At 49.4% G+C, this 18,225-nt stretch overlaps 1 protein-coding gene across 1 annotated transcript; it reads left to right on the top strand.

Moving 5' to 3' along the window:
• The first annotated feature begins 48 nt into the window (after positions 1–48).
• On the top strand, positions 49–17,853 carry DDX11 (DEAD/H-box helicase 11). Its single transcript, XM_026052155.1, has 26 exons — positions 49–157; positions 548–811; positions 1,221–1,307; positions 2,554–2,711; positions 3,864–3,909; positions 4,460–4,567; positions 5,123–5,210; positions 5,675–5,880; positions 6,628–6,780; positions 6,886–6,932; positions 7,724–7,803; positions 8,706–8,750; positions 8,866–8,933; positions 9,470–9,508; positions 9,998–10,118; positions 10,605–10,739; positions 11,210–11,322; positions 12,547–12,619; positions 12,878–12,981; positions 13,646–13,795; positions 15,703–15,771; positions 15,947–16,047; positions 16,478–16,562; positions 17,070–17,145; positions 17,328–17,482; positions 17,612–17,853. The coding sequence occupies exons 1-26, from the start codon at positions 92–94 to the stop codon at positions 17,639–17,641; spliced, it is 2,667 nt and encodes an 888-aa protein (XP_025907940.1). The 5' UTR covers positions 49–91; the 3' UTR covers positions 17,642–17,853.
• The last annotated feature ends 372 nt before the right edge of the window (positions 17,854–18,225 follow it).

Raw genomic sequence — 18,225 nt, 5'->3', positions numbered from 1 at the left:
GTGCCCTCCGGCGGCAGCGATGGCGGCGCAGGGGCCGCTCCCCGCGCGCTTCCCCTTCCCCTACGCGCCCTATGCCATCCAGGAGCGGTTCATGGCGGCGCTCTACGGCGCCCTGGAGAAGGGCCAGGTCGGCATCTTCGAGAGCCCCACGGGCACGGTGAGCTCGGGAGGGGATGGCGGGAGGGTGCCGGTGCCGGCGGGTGGTCATGTAGAGGAGGGCTGGGGAGGGTGCCTGCGGAGAGGGGCCGGGGGCACCCGGGGCTCTGGGGCTTCACRAGTGGCCCCGGGTTGGTCCCCTCCGTGGTGTCAACATTGGTGTCACTCCGGGCAGGTGGAAGGGGAAAGGTGGAAAGAAGCCGTTTACAAGGGAAATGCTGCATAATGACACGCGAACTCTCCCGTACCTGCATACATAGGCCTGTCTTGATCCTGCTAAGCTGGAGCTGTCCCCATGTGCSGCTCTCCTTTGGAGGAGCGTTGCTGTGTGACTGCCCGTGCCACCAGTGCTCCAACTGCACRTGACTGTCCTGTTTGTTTTCCATGACAGGGGAAGTCTTTAAGTCTTATCTGCGGAGCCCTCTCCTGGCTCAGAGACTTTGAGGAAAAAAAGAAGCTGGAGGAGGCCCGGCTTCTAGCGCTCGAACACGATGGGCAGGAGGAGAAAAAGCTGCTGGATTCGGATGAGTCCCTTCGGAAGGGGACTTTGCATGAGCCCGGATGTCCAGAGAGCAAAGGCTCAGCCCGGGAACCAGACTGGGTTACTGCGTTTGTGCAGAAGAAGGAAGAACGGGATAAGGTGGACAGRCTCAAGGTTGGGAAATGCTCCCTTATAGAGGAAGGGGAAAATAGGCAAGTGTGAGGGTGAGAATGGGTGATACCATGGGTGGAGAAACAAGTGATGCAGCCTTCCATGACCAAGGTCTTATTCCAGAGAACTCAGTTCCAGTTAGAAAGGATGAATATTGCTCTGTGTGTGGATGCTGTAAGACAGGAAACTACCTTGCAGCAAGCTTAATGATGTGCAATAGGCACACACTTAAGGAGAAAGGGACTGCGTAGCAACAGTTTTGATTCAGAGTGGGTAGATTGTTTGTTCTTTTTTTTTTTTTTTTTTTTTTTTTTTTTTTTTTTTTTTATCTCCAGGGCACTAGAAAGCAATTATACCTGAGTTTTAGGATTAAACCCATTTCATCCTTGCTCTGCTTTCCCTTTTGTTTTAGGAAGAGCAGATCAGGAGAAAAAAACGAGAAGATCGTCTGGAGAAAATTCGCCATAATGTGCAGTTAAAATACGCAGCAAAGAGAAAAGTGAGTTGTCCTACAATGCTTAGAAGTTTTTATATTGGTTATATCAAGTCTTTTTCACAAGTCTCTTGTGAGCATGCATGAATACTGTTTGTGTATAACCAGAATAAAACCCATAGATCTGGGACTAAATTTAAGATTGTAGGACCAAAAGAAAAAATTCAAGTCAGACTTTGGTTGTACTTTGCTCAACAACAGTGAACAACTGTGGTCTTTTCTACTTGTTTTTTCTTCCGTTTAGATGGATTAACTGCTTGTAGCACTCTAAGAGTTTTTGATGAACCGAAAACTTCTCAGAAGTTTGTGCATCAGACTTCTCAGAAATATTCCCTTTAGGTTGTCAAGCAGAGAGACTTGTTAGGCTGTCAGGTTTTTAGTTTCTAATTTGCTCCATTTGACATGCTGCAGTCAGTTTTGGTCAAACCCTGCCAAAAGAATGTAGCAGAAATGACAAAGGTTCAGAGGTAAATGGTAAATGAAAACAGAATGGGAAGCATGATAAAAGGGGATAAAGCAGATGAGATAAATCATTTGTTTTCTTAAATCTCTATATTATCTATCTGCTCTGTAGTGCTTGTTGCTTTTCTTCATAACAACATGCTAAAGGAGCACTTGTTGAAGCTGGAGGGTACTGTTTTCACACTGACCTAAGAACTCTAACAGAACTAACCATGAAAATTGTTCTTCAGCAGTTCAACAGAATTTTTGTAGAGGGGTAGATCTATGTTAGATCTATGCTAGGAACCACAGAATTTGGAAGAGAACCAGCAAGAGAAGTCTTGTATTCCTCAATTTAAAACAGTTACTGAGCTTATTCTAACTTTGGACAGACTGCTTCATGATTTCCTTAAATGTTTACTTGGTTGGGCCTTTTTTGCATATGTTTACCCCAGTCCTTTTGTTGACCTCTTCAAGGAATAGGGTACTGGATTATGTGCCTCTTACCCTTTTAGGAGATTTTGGTACCATTTTSGTAGGCCTTTGCACAGATCTCTTGTTTGTTTGTTTTCTTTCCCATTCATGTATGTCTGTGTGAGCAAATTTTGGCCACTGGTATCAGCTGCATTCTGTGTCATTAAATAGCTTGATGCATTTGTTTGTCCTGCTGGGGATTTGCCCATGGGACCACTCCTTGTAATAGGCATGAGGGACTGCACTGTCTTTTGACCTGTCCATGGTATAAATCCAGTGGTGTCAGTGCTGCCTCTTACTCTGAATGAGGAATAAGGGGATCGCGTGCTCCTTTCAGAGAGCGGAGGAGGGGGAGACAAAGCGCCTTCTTCAGCTCAGCAAGGAGATGCTTTYGGAGGGAGGAGGAGCAGAGGTCCTAGAGCAGCTGGATCACAACGAGGAGGAGCTGATTCTTGACGAATATGAGAGTGATGAGGAGAAGAAAGCGGTGTCGGGGTAAGGATGGGCACTTCCATACCAACACGTTACTTTCTGGATTGTGCTCRACTTCCCTTAATGACTGGGTTTCTAGGTGTGATTACTTCCTTGAGTGCCTCTCTGGGATTCTTCTATGGAGTACTTGTCCTCCTGCATCTGAGGTTTGGCTGTGTAGTGTGCAGATCTGCAATTTCCTCTGTTTGAGCCATGAAAAGTGGACATTTGTTGTAGTGCGTGCAATTCCAAATGCTTTTGTTAGGCTGGATCTTCCTTGTGTTGACAGCACAGTGACCTGAAGTGTCTTCTGAGAAATGCATCTTAAAATGCAGAGCATGTCCTCCCTTCACCCAGACTTAGGTCCTTGAAGAAACCTTCTGGCTGCTGGGTAAATGACTTGAGATCAAATTCTTTATATTAGAAAAACAAAATGTTCCTCGGGGCATGAGAGGAAGTTCCTGCAGGATTAACATTGACATCTTTTGGTATTCTAAAGGGAGAGATGTTCACATTTCTAAAAATTGAACTTCAGTATGAAAACCATGTGCACACTATGTGTGATTGTTCCTCTTGCTTTATGCAGAAATCCAGAAGCCATATTTTAGCAAGAAAAGTCAAATACATCTAAAACATAATTTTACTAATTAGTGTCACTATCAAGACAGATCCTCCTGCCTCAAATTGCAAAATACTCAAACTACATATAAATGAAGCAGTTATCAAACATTAAACTGCTTTTGCCTTTGAGGAATTATATGGCAACTAAACATCTTCCTGAAGCTTGTCTTTATGCAATAGCTTGAGGGTGGCATATTGTCTCTAAGGGAAAAAACAACAAATAAATAAACACACCAAAGAACAGTGTAACACTGATTAGCTCATGCTGGGGGCTCAGAAGCATCACATTTATTAAAAAAAAAAAAAGTCTTGAGTCTTGAAGTTGCTAAATACACAGCCCTACATTTTTATTTTTAAAGAGCAAGGCTTGACTTGATCATGCAGTATTCTTATGAGCTCAGTTTTTTTTTTCTCTCGAGTTAAGATCTGAAGTCATTCCTAAGATGATACAGTCATCTCTTTTGAGATTGTTATTTTGTTGCCAAATGTCATTTTAAACCAACTTTCAGTGATCTTTTGAAAGGAAACTTTTTGGGCTTTTCTTTCTTTCCCTAGCCTTGAGGAAGATGATGATGATATGGAAGAGGAGCATGTTACTAAGGTGAGATGAGGAAGGCAGACAGTGGCAGAGAGAGCAGTGTATCAGTGTATGTGTGAGCAGAATCATGGCTTCTATGCATCCTTCCCAAAATAATGCAGCTCAGAGGGATTTGGAAACTAGCAACCAACCACTGCTAGGTCTGTTGATAATAGCAAGCATTACTGCTGCCATTATCTCCCTTTGCACTGCAGTGGCCACCAAAGCAGCTGCTAACATTGCTGAAAGTTTGCTGTGACTTGCTGTAAAAGCATAATGCTAGAATTACTATTCTTTATTACTCTCCAATGGTGATTTGCTGTTGTTACATGGACTCTGGGAAAATCAACCAAAATGGAGGCCCAGATGCACAGGAATTAACAGGAAATTAACAGGCCAGATGATCTGGGCAAGCTTAAGCTGCCGTTCAACTCTAGGCCTTCCCGTGTGTTTGTGAGGGCTCGAGGAAGGAAACGTGGCTGAGGTGGTGGCCTGTCTCCTTGCAGAAGTGGCCGTCGAAGGGGATTTGGCTTCCATGTTGTTCTCATCCTCCCCTCACTTTTCCCCACTGCAGATTTACTACTGTAGCCGCACCCACTCGCAGCTGTCTCAGTTTGTGCATGAAGTGCAGAAAAGTCCTTTTGGCAAAGACACACGTCTGGTCTCCTTGGGCTCCAGGCAGGTACGTGGGGTGTTCACAGGGGAACCAGCGTGCACCTTAATCTCGTATCAAAAAGTTTGCTGGGACGTGTGTGGATGTGACAATCACCAGACATCTCAGGGTGCCTGCATCTCCCACTGAAAACTAAAGCAGAAATGAGTCATAACTCAGATCTGGGTGATGTGCCTTCTTTGAGCTGTGTTTTTTATCATTTATCCTTTAACATAAATTCAAGAGTCTGTCTTCYCTCTGATATGGAAGATTACATATTTCTGAATCTCTGAGAAGGTCCTTTGTTCTTTCTCCTGGTATTGCTTCTGTGAGCAGCCGTTAGAAGCTGTTGGGTAGCAGGGAACTGTCTCAGGGGACCTTCTCTAATTTTTCCTCCTTGTTAATTTTTAAATGGGATTGGAGCATATTTGTAGCAGCTAATACACAGCATCAGACCCCCGGACTTTTCTWTTTTGAAATCTAGTCTAAGATTCCTTTAAAGTCTTACATTTTACAGCAAAGGGAACACAGGGGGCACTGTCTTTTAACTAACCACCTCCCGCTTTCTCTCTTTGCCTGCCTCAGAACCTGTGTGTGAATGAGGACGTGCGCCGCTTGGGGGCTCTCCAACTCATCAACGACCGCTGCATGGAGATGCAGAAGCACAAACAGGGTATGAGGCCTCTCAGGCTGGGAAAGCCGTCACGGATAAGGTGGATACGTGCGAGAGTCCGGAGAGAGTGAGCTCTGCCAGTCAGCCTGAGCAGGAGAGCGGCAGGAGCTTGAAAATGTGGATGAAGAAATGGAGCTAGAGGTCACTAGTGTTTTTATCCTTCCAGGGTAGGAGAGATCCTCTCAGACTTGTATGTGTTTGGGGAGAATTCTATGTCAGTCAGTGGAAGTTGTTTCTGCAACTTAGTACCAGAAATATAGGAAAATGTCGCATATCTAAATCTAACTGGTAGAGGAAGCAACCACTRCAGGGATAGGCATGTCACTGCAGAATGCTCTTTAGATAGATGATAGGTAAAAAGTGCGTGGAAAGACCTGCCTTGAAATCCATGAGGTTCAATTGTAAGGATTCAAAGTAGCTGTTTTCTGTATTGGTTGTGACTTTCTTCTGATTTCCACTGTCAGAGAAGAAAAGTGATGGAGAGGAGATGGAGGGGAAGAAGAGACGTGTGAGTCGCACTGTATGCCCATTTTACTCCTATGACCAAATGCAGTTTCTCCGTGATGAAGTTCTAGTGGAAGTGAAAGATATTGAGCAGTTGGTYGCTTTGGGAAGGGAGACTAAAGCGTGCCCATATTACGGAAGTCGATACGCCATTCCCGCTGCTCAGGTAAGGTGTACGTGCTGTCTAGGGGAACTAGTGCCAGGGCCTCCAAGAATAAATCTGTTGCCTTCCCCCTCCAGTATTAAGTTGCCCGATGTTCACAGAATCACAGAATGGTTGAGGTTGGAAGGGACCTCTAGAGATCATSTAGTCCAACCCCTCTGCTCAAGCAGGGATGTTAGGGCACGGGGCACAGGGTTGTGTCCATGTGGGTTTTCTTAATGTTTGTAAGCAGTCTGAATGTTTGCCAGCTCTAATTTTGCTGAGAAAACTCGGGAAGGAAAGAACAGCCATATGGAGCTAGCAGGGAGGCTGGAAGTCAGGAGTGAGTTGAGTGTTCTGAAGTACCTGCATAGCCCAGTAATCGAGAAGCAGTAGTGGTGCACCGGAATAATCTTGGCATATTCCACTGCTCTTCGTCTTCACTTGCTTCTCTGCCAGAAGACTTCCTTTCAGTGCTTCAAAGGAGATTAGGAGTGTAGTCTGCTCTTGTGCTGCTGGGCTTTTCTTACAGTTATTATTTGAGGGTTGAACTGGCTCCCCGTCCATGTACTGTGCTGGCACAGTCATTTCTATTCAGCTCACCTCCCAGTGCCTCTCTCCAAACACATGCCCTCATGTCTCTTCCTACCTTTCCCAGCTGGAATAAGAGCAAATAACTTGGCTGGCTTCTGCAGGGACAAGTGGCTGGTGAACACTCGATGTCTGTAAGGACCAGACTGGGAGTCAGGGTGCGGTGCGTTTCTCCCGCAGCTGGTGGTGCTGCCTTATCAGATGCTCCTGCACGAGGCCACGAGGAGCGCTGCCGGGATCAGCCTCAAGGACCAGGTCGTAATCRTTGACGAGGCCCACAACCTCATAGACACCATCACTTGTATCTACAGCGCAGAAGTCAGCGGCGCTCAGGTGAGTCACGTCCTGCTCTCTTAACCATGGCTGAGCTCTAAATCTGGCAGAGTGCCCTTTTCTGGGGCTCCTCTGTAATGGCAGGTTCTTCCTTTGCTCTCGTAGTTGTGCTGTGCCCACTCCCAGCTGCTGCAGTACATGGAACGATACAGGTGAGGATCTCGGATGAAAACAGCCCAAGAACAGTGGCAGGTGGTGTAGATGCCACAGCTTATTTCTCTTCTCTGCAGGGCCTTTCTTGCTTTTTCCCCAGTGCAGTTATTTGCATTAATGCTTTTGTAGATGAAGAGCAGTGGCTTCATTATCTCTGTCTAGAACCCATTTTAAGTCAGATTCCTGGGGCTGGTGTTAAGAAGTGAAAAGGGGGATACCCTAGGGATTCTGGCTTTCCCTTATCCTCTCAGTTTCTTTCCCAGTATCTCCTTCTAATCGCTCCTGCTTTGTGATACCCTGTTTCTAAAGCTCCAGTCTTTCATGTGCCTCATAGTGCTTAGCCTTTCATGTACTGAGTAAGCTCTGAGGAGGAGGAAGCTGTATGGGATTCTTGGCTGCAGTCAGATCTTGCCTCTTGCCCTACCTGCAGCAGTTCATTATCGTGCTCACCGCTAATACCTTTGAATTTGTGCAACATTAGCACAACATGGACTCAGGGCATCACTGCTGTTATAACAAGCAAACCATAATTAGTATGTAGGGAGTGAGACGGTGGTAGACATAGTGAAGAAGTGCCTGGGCTRCAGGGAAAGATGACTTCAGTGAGGGTATTCAGGGGTCTGTACCSTGTCCCAAAAGGAGTGACAGAGGGAARCCTAGGAGAAGTCATTCTTGGCTCCTATCTTCCTAAAAGGAAGGGGAGTTCAGATGATTGTCTCTGCAGCTTAGGAAGTGGTGTGTGAGTTAGTCCCTGAAGATGTTTTGTGATCTAATACCTGTCATTTCATAGGAAGCGTCTAAAGGCAAAGAACCTGATGTACATTAAACAGATCCTTTATTTGCTGCAGCAGTTTGTKTCTGTGCTGGGAGGTAAGAAAATGTTCTGTCTCTGTGGATGTGTTTAGACTCGGAGCTAGTTGGTGCTTCCTCAGAGTACTGTGTCCCTGTTCCTGCTCTGCAGAGGTGAAAAGGAGCTGTTATTGCTCACACATAAGCTGTGACACTGGTGATTTTTTTCTCTCAGTCATATTTTTGTACCATTGGGATGTGGCTGCCTGAACCCCTCTTTGGTTTGATAACCTGAGGAGCAGTAAATGRTGGAGGTGGGGGGTGAGGAACATGGCRGATGTGACAGTGATCAGGGCAGAATAAAAATGGCACAGAATAAATCTCCTGGGTCASCAAGTAGCAAGGCCTCTGCAAATGGCAAGCATTCCTCTGCAGAAGGGATCCTTCTTGAGTAAAGTCCTTCCTCCCCACCCAGGGGAAATGCAACTGTTTGGAGCAGGAGGCTCCTGGCTGCCTGYTGCCTTCTATCAAGCGCCCCACTCTTCCTCCCTTGCTCCTGCCAGTCTTGTCTTCCCCGCACCTGACAAAGCGCTCGTGTGAGAGCATGCAGCCTGTGCTCAGCTTCATGACTGAGGCTGCAAAAATGAGATGTGAGGTGGGTGTTAAACCCCAGGACATGAAGCACGATGAGTGGCAGCCGTTAATACTGTTCTGTGTGATGGGACTGGGTGCAGAGCTGTCCTCGGGCTTTCCCTCCCTCCTAGACAGCTGCCGGCCTATGCGCCTCCRGCTTGAACGTGCAGGGGRAAGAAACACGGAGCAGGGGCTGGTGATTTCTTGGTACATCTGCTTTGTCCAGGGATGTAGTTAATTCCTGTTTCTGTGCTGACACAATGTACCTTTCAGGTCAGTTGCTTGTCTGTTGCTTAATTTTAAAACAGGCCTAGTGTAAGCTTTCCTTGAATCCGTTTTGTATTTTACAGRTAATGTGAACCAAAATCCTAATTCTCAGGCAATTTCACAAACAGGTAAAAACAGAGTTAAACTTGGGGTGTTTGATTACCAAGTAGGAACATAGGTGTGGGCAGTGAAGGGATGCAGATCCAGGARCTAATTTCTTATTTTCTACCCTCTCTTTTTCAGGGACTGTGCTAAAATCCATCAATGACTTTCTGTTTCAGAGCCAGATTGACAATATCAACCTCTTCAAGGTAGTGCAAATGTTGCCTTCTGTGAGGGCAGTGGTGGTGACTTGCTGAGGGTTATCAGGAAGGCTGAGTGAGAGCTGGAAGCAGAGTGTAGGTCCATGTAGCAGGACTTGCTTTCTGGCAGCTTCTCCCTGCTTCCCATGCCTAGATCTCCTGCTGCTGTCTGGATGGCAGTGYGCTAAACCAAGGGCAAGGTGGCCTTGGGGTAGGGGAAAGCATCTAAGTGAACATGTGCAGGGGCTGTCTGTAGGCAGAGCAAGGCTGTAAAGGGTGAGGGGTCAGGAAACCAGACCCTCCACGCAAGCCACCTCTCCAAGCTCCACCCAAGGTACCTTACAACAAGGGGGTCCTTCACCAGAAGCAAATGCCCTTTTCAGTGAGGGGTTGTTTGGGCAGAAACACTCGCAAAGAGCCTGGCACCTGTCCTCAAGAGCTCAGCAAGAAGAGCAAGTGATATGCTTGCTGATGAAGGATTKAAGGCAGCAGGATCACAGAAGGGAKGCTGAAAGCCAATTAATTCCTCTCTCCTCCTTCGACAGGTTCAGCGTTACTGTGAGAAGAGCCTCATCGGCAGGAAGGTACTTTGGGGCTTTGTACCTGGGTACCTGGGCTCTCTAGGTGCTAAGTGTGCTCAAGTGCTCCCTCGCATGTCGCGTTGCAAGTGGAAGACGCAGCAGCTGGGGTGGGACTCTGTCTTCTCCTCCYCACTTGGCACACAGAACSGTTCTTGCCACAAGCACTGCATGTTACCTTTTGCRTATACTGCAGAGAAGCACACGGCGTGTCGGTGGTGCTCTGGGTGCTAATTCTGCGCTGCTTTGCCTCAAACCTGCCAGCCCAGTAAACCTCAGGGCACTGCAGGAAGCAACATCAGAGGCTTGGTTTGGTTTTGATTCAATGTGGGGACAAAAGTAAGGCTGGCAGGTCTGGGCTGTGTTCACAGGCCCTGATTTGCCCGCTTTGGGAACACCTATCAAGCTCTATCTGTGACAGGCTAGCAAGCTTGTTTTTATTCTGTCCAACTCCTGCTGCTTGTTTTCTTAGTACCTCTGACTTTGCCTTGGCAGCTGTTTGGGTTCGTGGAGYGATACGGAGCACCYACGGTTGTGAAGACCAACAAAGAGAAGGAGAAGTTGGCTGGTTTGCAGAACTTTCTTCTGAGCCTCCAGCAGGGGTCTGATAAAGAGGGTGMGTTCTGACAACCYCCATGCGTGCGCCCTTGTGCACCAGGAAGGGTGTGCAAAGCGGGAAGGCAGACCTGAAAAGTGAGTGACAGTGAAATTGTTTAGGGCAGCGCCTGCAGTCTTTGTCCAATATATTTGACTAGATAATGCAGGCAACTATATATTTGAATAGAAGAACTCCTGAGATCTCTTCTAACCCAAATGAGGATRTGATTCTGTGTTTAGGCTGCACAAATTCAAGCCTCACAGTGCTGTGATAGCAGGCTCTGGGACCTGAGCCTGTTTGGCGATTCCAGCTATAAAATCCAAATCTTCCKTTTCTTGTGTAGCAATGAAACAGAACTTGGGTTCTCTCATTACTGGGTCTTAGTTCCCTACCTGCAAGTGTAGAACAGGGCCTGAAAAGGGCCCACTCATATTTAGAGCCTACTCCCCTCTGTGCCTTTGAAAATGTGGCTTATGTTGCCTGTTCCTTCTCTTTTCTGGCCAGGTGCTCCTCAGAGCCTTCCTGCGGAGGCAGAGAGCGACCAGCTCCGATCCRCCTCTCCGCTGATGCAGATTGAAGGATTTCTCTCCGCCCTGACGAATGCAAACCAGGACGGCAGAGTCATTCTCAACAGGCAAGGTATGGAGTGGGAGAGCTCTGGAGAGGTGAGGGAGCACTCATGAGCAGAGTGCTCGCTGATGGYGAGGGCAGCGATCCTGGGTGACGAGGGTCTGCAGCCAACATGCTCGGCAGGGTSTGCGGTTCTGGCTGGCTCAGTCTGTGTGAGAACTCCCGTGAACCCACAGGAGTCTTTACAAGAGCTTTGGGGCTAGGTATGAAAGGCTGCAGGTATCTCCTCCCACTCTGGATGCAGATTTTTGTCCTGCAGCTTATTGCATCTTTACAGCTCCGGGAAGGTTAGGAAGCAGGAAGTAGCTTCCAGGTCACTGTTACCTGTCACTGCTCCTGGCAGTGCTTGAATAAGTTCTGGTTTTGGGAGGCTGGGATCTGCCCAAGTGCCCAGGGCAGGAAGGGAATTTCTTGTATCCCTCAGATCCCAGACTGTGTGTCTCAATTGCTTCCTCCCTCTCTCTCTTTCCTTTCTCCAGGCACTGTTGGTCAGAGCAGCCTCAAATTCCTCTTGCTGAATCCAGCCGTGCACTTTGCCAAGGTGGTGAAGGAGTGCCGAGCTGTGATCATTGCTGGGGGCACCATGCAGCCGGTGAGGGACACGGACACTACTCGAAGCTTGTAGGAGGTCTCGCTATCGCAGGCGAGCATGGAAAGACAGYGGCTTTTCTATCTGCTTCCTGTTGCATGTGCAGGGAAAATCCTCCCTTACGTGCTTGGTGTGGTTTTCCTGCCTAGCTGTGCAAAAATGGGGGGGYTGCCCTTGTCAGCCTGGCCGAAGCAGGTTCTTGAGCCGACAGCTGGTTGGGACCTGCTCTACCCTTCTAAAGGATAAGGATCCCAAAGGGACCCTGCYTTAGGGGATCTTTCAGACAGATTAGGACTCCAGTGTTGCCATGGTRGTAGGATCTATTTCATCATCTTCCAGTCCTTCTCCCATTGCTTTTCCGAGGGAGCGTGTCCCTTGTGTACCGTTCCTAGGGGGTGTGTCAGACATTCCAGTTAGCTACACTGATGCAGTTCAGCCATTCCTGTGTCTGAACATCCTGACATCTGTGTGTTCTTGTGGAGATCAGTGGGGAAGGACAGTGCAAAGTGCTCGGTGAACGGTGGCATTCCTTGGCAAGACCGCAGCCCAAAGGAGAGGGTATAACTGCAACCCAAAATGTGCTCTGCACACTGTTTTACAAGATCTGATTATTGGTTCTTGGGCCTAGGGAGGTCTTAACTGGAGCGTCCTGGGCCAGGAGGAAATGGTTTTCAGGCATGGGACTTGCCCTAGGATCACAACGAGGCCCGTGGGTCTTGAAGGAGCAGCTGCCTCCTGCATTATGCTGCCTGTTCTGCCTGCGCCAGCTTGAAGGTGCCCCCCGGGAATGTGGCCTTGCAGGGAGCAGGGAGCAAAGCCAGGGTGCAGAGGGTCTTGGGGGCAGGCCGTGTCACCGGCTGAGCTGCGCCTCTGCCCGCGCAGCGCCGCAGCGGGACACGGCTGCGCCTTGCCCAGGGCACGGGCTGAGATAGGGCTTCCTGCTGCTCCACAGGCACCAGGCTGGAGTGCCTGGAAAACACAGGCTCAGGGTCAGGCCGCTGTGCCTGCCGTGGCATCACCAGGGTAGACAGATGAGCCCTGTGCTCGGCAGCAGCCCCAGGCCACAGCTGACCTGGTGGGATTTCCACCCCCTTCCTCCTGCTGCTGCTCCTACCCGTGCCCTGTGCCTGGCTCTGCCTTTCCTCCCGCCAGCGGCCGTCATGCTGAGCTCAGTGCTGGGTCTCTGGGGATGCCGGTGCTCCAGCTCTCCTTGGCTCGTGTCCACAGGTGTCTGACTTCCGAGAGCAGTTGCTGTGCTGCGCTGGCGTGGACCCTGCGCGAATCGTGGAGTTCTCCTGCGGTGAGTGTTGCAGAGGGACTCACCACCTTGCAGTGTGGGTGTGAGTGCTGCTCTGGCTGTTCAGTCCTGGCCGGAATGGGCAGGCAGTGCCCTGCTCCCGTGCGGGGCTCGGAGAGCAGCTGCCAGCAGTGGGACGCACAGGGCCTTGTGCATCGTGGCCCAGCGTGGCTCGTGTCGCTGCGCGCACGTGCAGCCGTGCAGCTCGCCGCATTCGTGCACAGCCGTGACACTGACTCCCGCTGCCCGTTTTGTCTCCAGGTCATGTGATTCCTCCAGAAAACATTTTGCCCTTGATCCTCTGCAATGGCCCWTCCAACCAGCAGCTGGAGTTCACCTACCAGACGAGAGAGCTGCCCCAAATGGTGCGTTTGCCCTTCGTGTCCTGTGTCTGAAAGGCGTGCTCATCAAACGCCACAAGAGAGGCAACCTGGGCGATTTGGGGCCAGGATGCCAAGATGAGCAGCAAGGGGGAACGTGAGCTGYGCGCTCAATACTTGCCATTGCAGACTGGGAGACTAGTGTCTCCTGCTGGCTGTGCCGAGGTCAGAGCGTGATCTCCGACTGCTTTGTGCTTGGAAGGGGGCTCCGTCACTCAGCCCTGCAGAGCAGCCTGCCAGCGAGACGGGTGGCAGATGTTTCTGCGCAGTTTCCTTCATTTCTCTCTCCTTTCCGGGGTGGCCAATAAGCACCTGGCACTGGATGCTGGTTCTGCTCTGTCCCCACCAGATGTGGAGAGCAAATGAGCAGGTCTGTTCCAGGGTGGCAGTTTCCATCCATTAGGCAAAGGACATAAGCGTTCCTTCCCTGAGAGACCACTGCTTCCCAACAGTAATGGACTGTGGCTTGCAAGAGGCTGAACAGTGAATGCCTTGTTGGCCATTCCCAGCTTCCCTGGAGAACTCCCTTAGGCAGTACACATCTCCCCCACCCTTTCTTTCTCCAAGGCAGGACAAAGGGGAGAGGTGTTCCCTGCGGCACAGCAGCCGGAGCTGCTGGGAGCTCTCTGTGCTCTTGTCTCTCCTGCAGATGGACGAGACGGGCCGGATCCTGTGCAAYGTGTGCAACGTGGTGCCCGGCGGCGTCGTGTGCTTCTTCCCCTCCTACGAGTACGAGCGGCAGGTGTGCGCGCGCTGGGAGCAGAGCGGGCTGCTCGCCCGCCTGGCAGCGAAGAAGAAGGTAACTGTGCAGCCGGGGCAGGTATTCGGTGCACACTTGGTACTACTTTAAGGGAGGCTTCACAAGTCGCACAATTATCTCTGCATTACAGGCCTCTCTCACTGAGCTCTTCTCATACTCTGCACAGCAGAGCAGAGCGGATRTTTATTTAGCCAGTCCCTCTCCAGTAATGAATAAATGATGCTTCCCGGGCAGCTGATCACTGAGCTGGGATCTAAGTTAGATTAAACGCTGCTATAGATTCTGTAAGTGCACAGACTGTGTGGTGGACATGGAGGGAGGCAGCCCTCCTCTTTCACAACCTGCAGGCTTGTTCCCCTGTGTCTGGGATAGATGTACAGGTTGGGCTGTCTTATTTTTTTCCCAGGCTTTGAAAGAGCAGAGCTGAAAACTGTGGTCTTGCCCGTGCAACCTTGACTGAGGTGTCTGACCCTTCTGCCTCCCTGCAAGGTGGCAGCAGTGACCCCTGTGTAAGCGGGGGGAGGCTTCTGAAAGACTTCTGAAAGATTCCTGCCAATGGGAAATCTTTGCACTGGCTGTCACGAGTATTTGAAGGTTGGATAGTGAAGGTTGGGCAGGCTGGTTGTCTTGGACAGATCTTGGATCATGTGCCAGGAAAATATAACAAATAGAGATGCTACAGGTGTGACTTCTGTTTACCAGAAGCTAAAGAGCTTACCAGGTGGCTCAGAAGGTGTTTCACAGCCCAGGTGTTTCACGGCCTTGCTGCTGGTATTCTGGCACACAGATCTGCCTGTTGTGTTTGCTCGTTTTTGTTTGTATATTTGTAAATTGTATATTTGTTTTTTGGTGGATCACTACAGTTCAGCTTTTCTGCATATTTTTACAAGTGACACTGACAGTGCRCTGTCAGGGCCTGGCTAGCGTTCCCAAGGGTTTATGCCACGTTCATGCAACTTGCTATACCTTTCAATACTCATTTGCTCTAGTTTGGCCTTTGCAGTCTCCATCGAATTGAGTGTTAGCAAAGCCTCTGCTGAAGTGTAACRAGAGTGACTTTCAGCTGCCTACACACCAGATCATATCAAAGAGGGAGGTTAAAGTCTTTCTGCAGGTGGCTGTGGTGAGATCACACTGAGATTATATATACATTACAAAGAGAGGATTAATTTAAACCAGAGGCTTAAATAGCTACTGTTAAATGGTCTTGGCTTACACTTGTACTTAACAGTTATTTTTCCTACTGAAAGCTTCATTCTGGCTGGTTAAAACTCATGTTGCTTCTTGCTAACCAAAAGGAAACATATCTTTTGGGTTCTTTACTGTCATAGATAGGAAAGATGTTGCACTTTTTTCTAGAGGAAAAAAAAAAMTGTGATTTTTGGTCAAGATGCAGCACCTATCAAAAAGTAGCTCAGTTAATTGCAGGGTTTTCAGTAACTTGAAATACTGAATACCAGGAAATACTCTTCAGTGTATTTTCTCTCTCTAGAGAGAGAAAGTCCTAACTGCTTCACTAAGCAAGAGGAATTATTACCTGGAAGTAGTTGGGGATTTGAAGTTTGATCTCTTCAGTGTCCCCAAAAGATCTTGCAGCCGGAGGGTCCCCCTGTGTCTCTGTTCTTAAACGGAGGCAGCCCAGGGCGTCTTCCTGCCTTCCAGCACATGCAGCATTTTTAACTTCTTATGGAGTCAGGCAAGTCAGCTGGAGATGAAGGGGAATGTTTGGTGCTGCTGCKGCTCCCTTCAGAGCCCGAGGGCAAGATGTCACTGCGGGCACACAGGGCTTTTCCAGGGTGCTGGCTAAGCTGTGTGGGAAGGCTGTGTGTGTCCTTCCCCCATCTTCCTAGCCTGTGGTGTTCAATAGAACGGAATAAGCTTTTTTTTWAATTTAATTTCAGTCTGTTTGCTCCTATTACTGTAACTAACACACTCACCTTTGACAGCTCTTTCAGGAGCCTAAGAAGGCCAACCAGGTGGACCAGGTGCTTGTGGAATATGCCAAGTGCATAAAGGTAAGCAGCCTGCTGGGAGTGAAGCATCCCCCCTCCCTCTAGGATTGTCCTTTTTTAACAAGGAAACAAGCCTCTAAGAAGGGAAGGGAAGGGGGTTCTCATCCATGTGTGTCAGTATTTCTGCAGCACTAAGTCTTCCCAGTTCTGGTTGAATGTGTTGGTTCCTGTCCTGCAGCGTTGCAGCAGTGTGGGAGGCCAGATGACCGGAGCCCTCCTGTTTTCCGTAGTTGGAGGGAAAATGAGTGAAGGGATCAACTTCTCTGATGACCTGGGCAGGTAAGAGGGCTGYTCCTTCTAAGGTGGGCACTGGGGTTGTGCTCTGACTCCGAGCAGGATGGAGGGATTGGGACTTGTGTGGATAGAAAACCCTGGGGAGTGTGTGACTTGGCTGAGGCTTAAGCTAACGGGACCAAGTCTGCGGGGTCGTGTAGAACTGCTGCTTAGTGCCTTGTCCAGGGTATTGTCATGAGGGTAACGCAGTTGGGCTTGCTCTGCTGGGTAACAACTCCTTGTCCTGGCTCCCTGAATCCCGCAGCAGCCTCCAGCTCAGTACGTGCTTGTCAAACTGCTGTGCTTTATTGCTGCCTTTGGTTTTCAGGGCTGGCTGCCTTTCAGGGGTGCAGTGACCTCACTAATTTATCTTGCTGTTGGCAAAGCGCCGTAGCAGGGGACGTGTAAATAATGCATCTTCCCTTGCCCCGTGCAGGTGTGTGATCATGGTGGGCATGCCTTACCCCAACATTAAAGCTCCAGAGCTCCAGGAAAAAATGGCTTGGCTTGACAAAACAATGGTAACAGGGAGACTTAGACCTCCATTTCTCTCACTTTTGCTTTTAGTAGCAGAATTATGGCACTCCCTTCTGGCACGGGAGCCCGAGGCAGGCCTGGAGGGATTCTGTGCAGGKAGAGCTGGCACTGAGCACCAGAAGCACCACAGGGACCCTCAGCACTGGGGSTACAAAGGCCCTTCAACCCAGAACAGGGAGTAGGGGGGTGGAGGCTGCAAACGAGGGTCACTTCTCTTTGCTGGCCCACCAGCAGTGCTCTACCTGGGCAGCTACAAGAGTCTGGGTCGCTGGGGACAAGGGTTCTGCCTTCAAGTCCTTGGGCTGCCTCTTGGGWACGCTCCAAATAAGTTTACTAACTGCAGCCTCTCCTCTCTTCCTTCCTACCCTCCACTTGGGGTCTGCATAGCTACCTGTGCACTCTGCAGGGATAAAAGTACTTGTCTCGGTCCTTGAGGCAGCCTTGCAACTTGGCTTTACATCTGCCTCATCTTCAGTGTTTTTCTCTTCCAGCCAAGAGCTGCTGGCCCGGCTCCGAGCAGAGTGCTGATTGAAAACCTGTGCATGAAGGCAGTAAACCAGTCTATAGGTAACATGTCCTTCCTGGGGCAGCCAGCACTGGGGGGACAAAATGCACCTGCCCTGGTGCAGGAGCACGGGGGACAAGGAGGCTTCATGGAGTCACGCGAGGCATGGAAGAGGGGAAGGGAACTGTACTTGCTGGAGAACCGTGCCTGAGCCCGTTTGTTTGCTGTGTTTGGGCACTGCCAGGGAGAGCCATTCGCCACCAGCGGGACTTTGCCAGCATCCTGCTCCTGGACCACAGGTACGCGCGCCCTGCCATCCTTAATAAGCTGCCGCAGTGGATCAAGGAGAGAACCCAGGTTAAAGCTGCCTTTGGATCAGCATTTGCGGAGTTGAGAAAGGTCAGAGCTTGTATCTTATCCTATGTACTGCTATGGAAACTATCCCCAGTACTCCTGGGGCTCGTCCAAACCCTCAAAGCCCTTCTGTGTAAGGGCAGGCTCAAGCTGTCATTTTTCTTCTGTTCCTAGTTCCATCGAGCAAAGTTGGACACTTCATGATGAAGACCATAGGACACGCTTGTAGGTCAGCTCTCTGTAAGCTACTGCTTTTGAGGAACAGCTGATTGATTGCTACTTTCCTGTACTACAGATTTTGTGAATCTCCTCTTTTGCCTCCTTAGTGGATGGTTTTTGTTCAGTATCTGAGCACTGTGGTGCTGAGACCTGCATGTTCAGCACCATAACCAGCAGGGACACCAGTGAAGGCAGCAGCTGCAAGTTGTTTATAACTGTTCAGGTTTCATTTAAACTGATTAAACATTTTCAACCCAGACACTTAAGTAAGTGTGGGCACACTTTAATTATTATTTTGATGGAACCCATGTGCTTTTTAACTTCAACCACCAGGATTGGGGGGGGGGGGAGGCTTGATGACCAGTGAAAGCAAAGCTTTTCCACAAGAATTTTGAATTAACAGGCCCTTAACTTGTGTCACTAAAGATCACCCAGGGAGAAGAGCAAGCTTGGTGTACCATTTCCATCCTCTTTTCTGCAGCTTGCTTCAAGCAGTTGATAAGTTCAGGCCAGACTCCTCTCAAGGGAAGCAACAATACGGCCACAATGCACTGCAGTACTTCTCTGCT

The sequence above is a fragment of the Nothoprocta perdicaria genome, unplaced genomic scaffold (genome assembly GCF_003342845.1).
Source record: "Nothoprocta perdicaria isolate Ctin4 unplaced genomic scaffold, notPer1 scaffold_84, whole genome shotgun sequence".
In the NCBI taxonomy this organism is placed as follows: Eukaryota; Metazoa; Chordata; class Aves; order Tinamiformes; family Tinamidae; genus Nothoprocta; species Nothoprocta perdicaria.
Note: the sequence above shows the minus strand (reverse complement) of the source record. Positions and strands in the feature narration are given on the sequence as shown.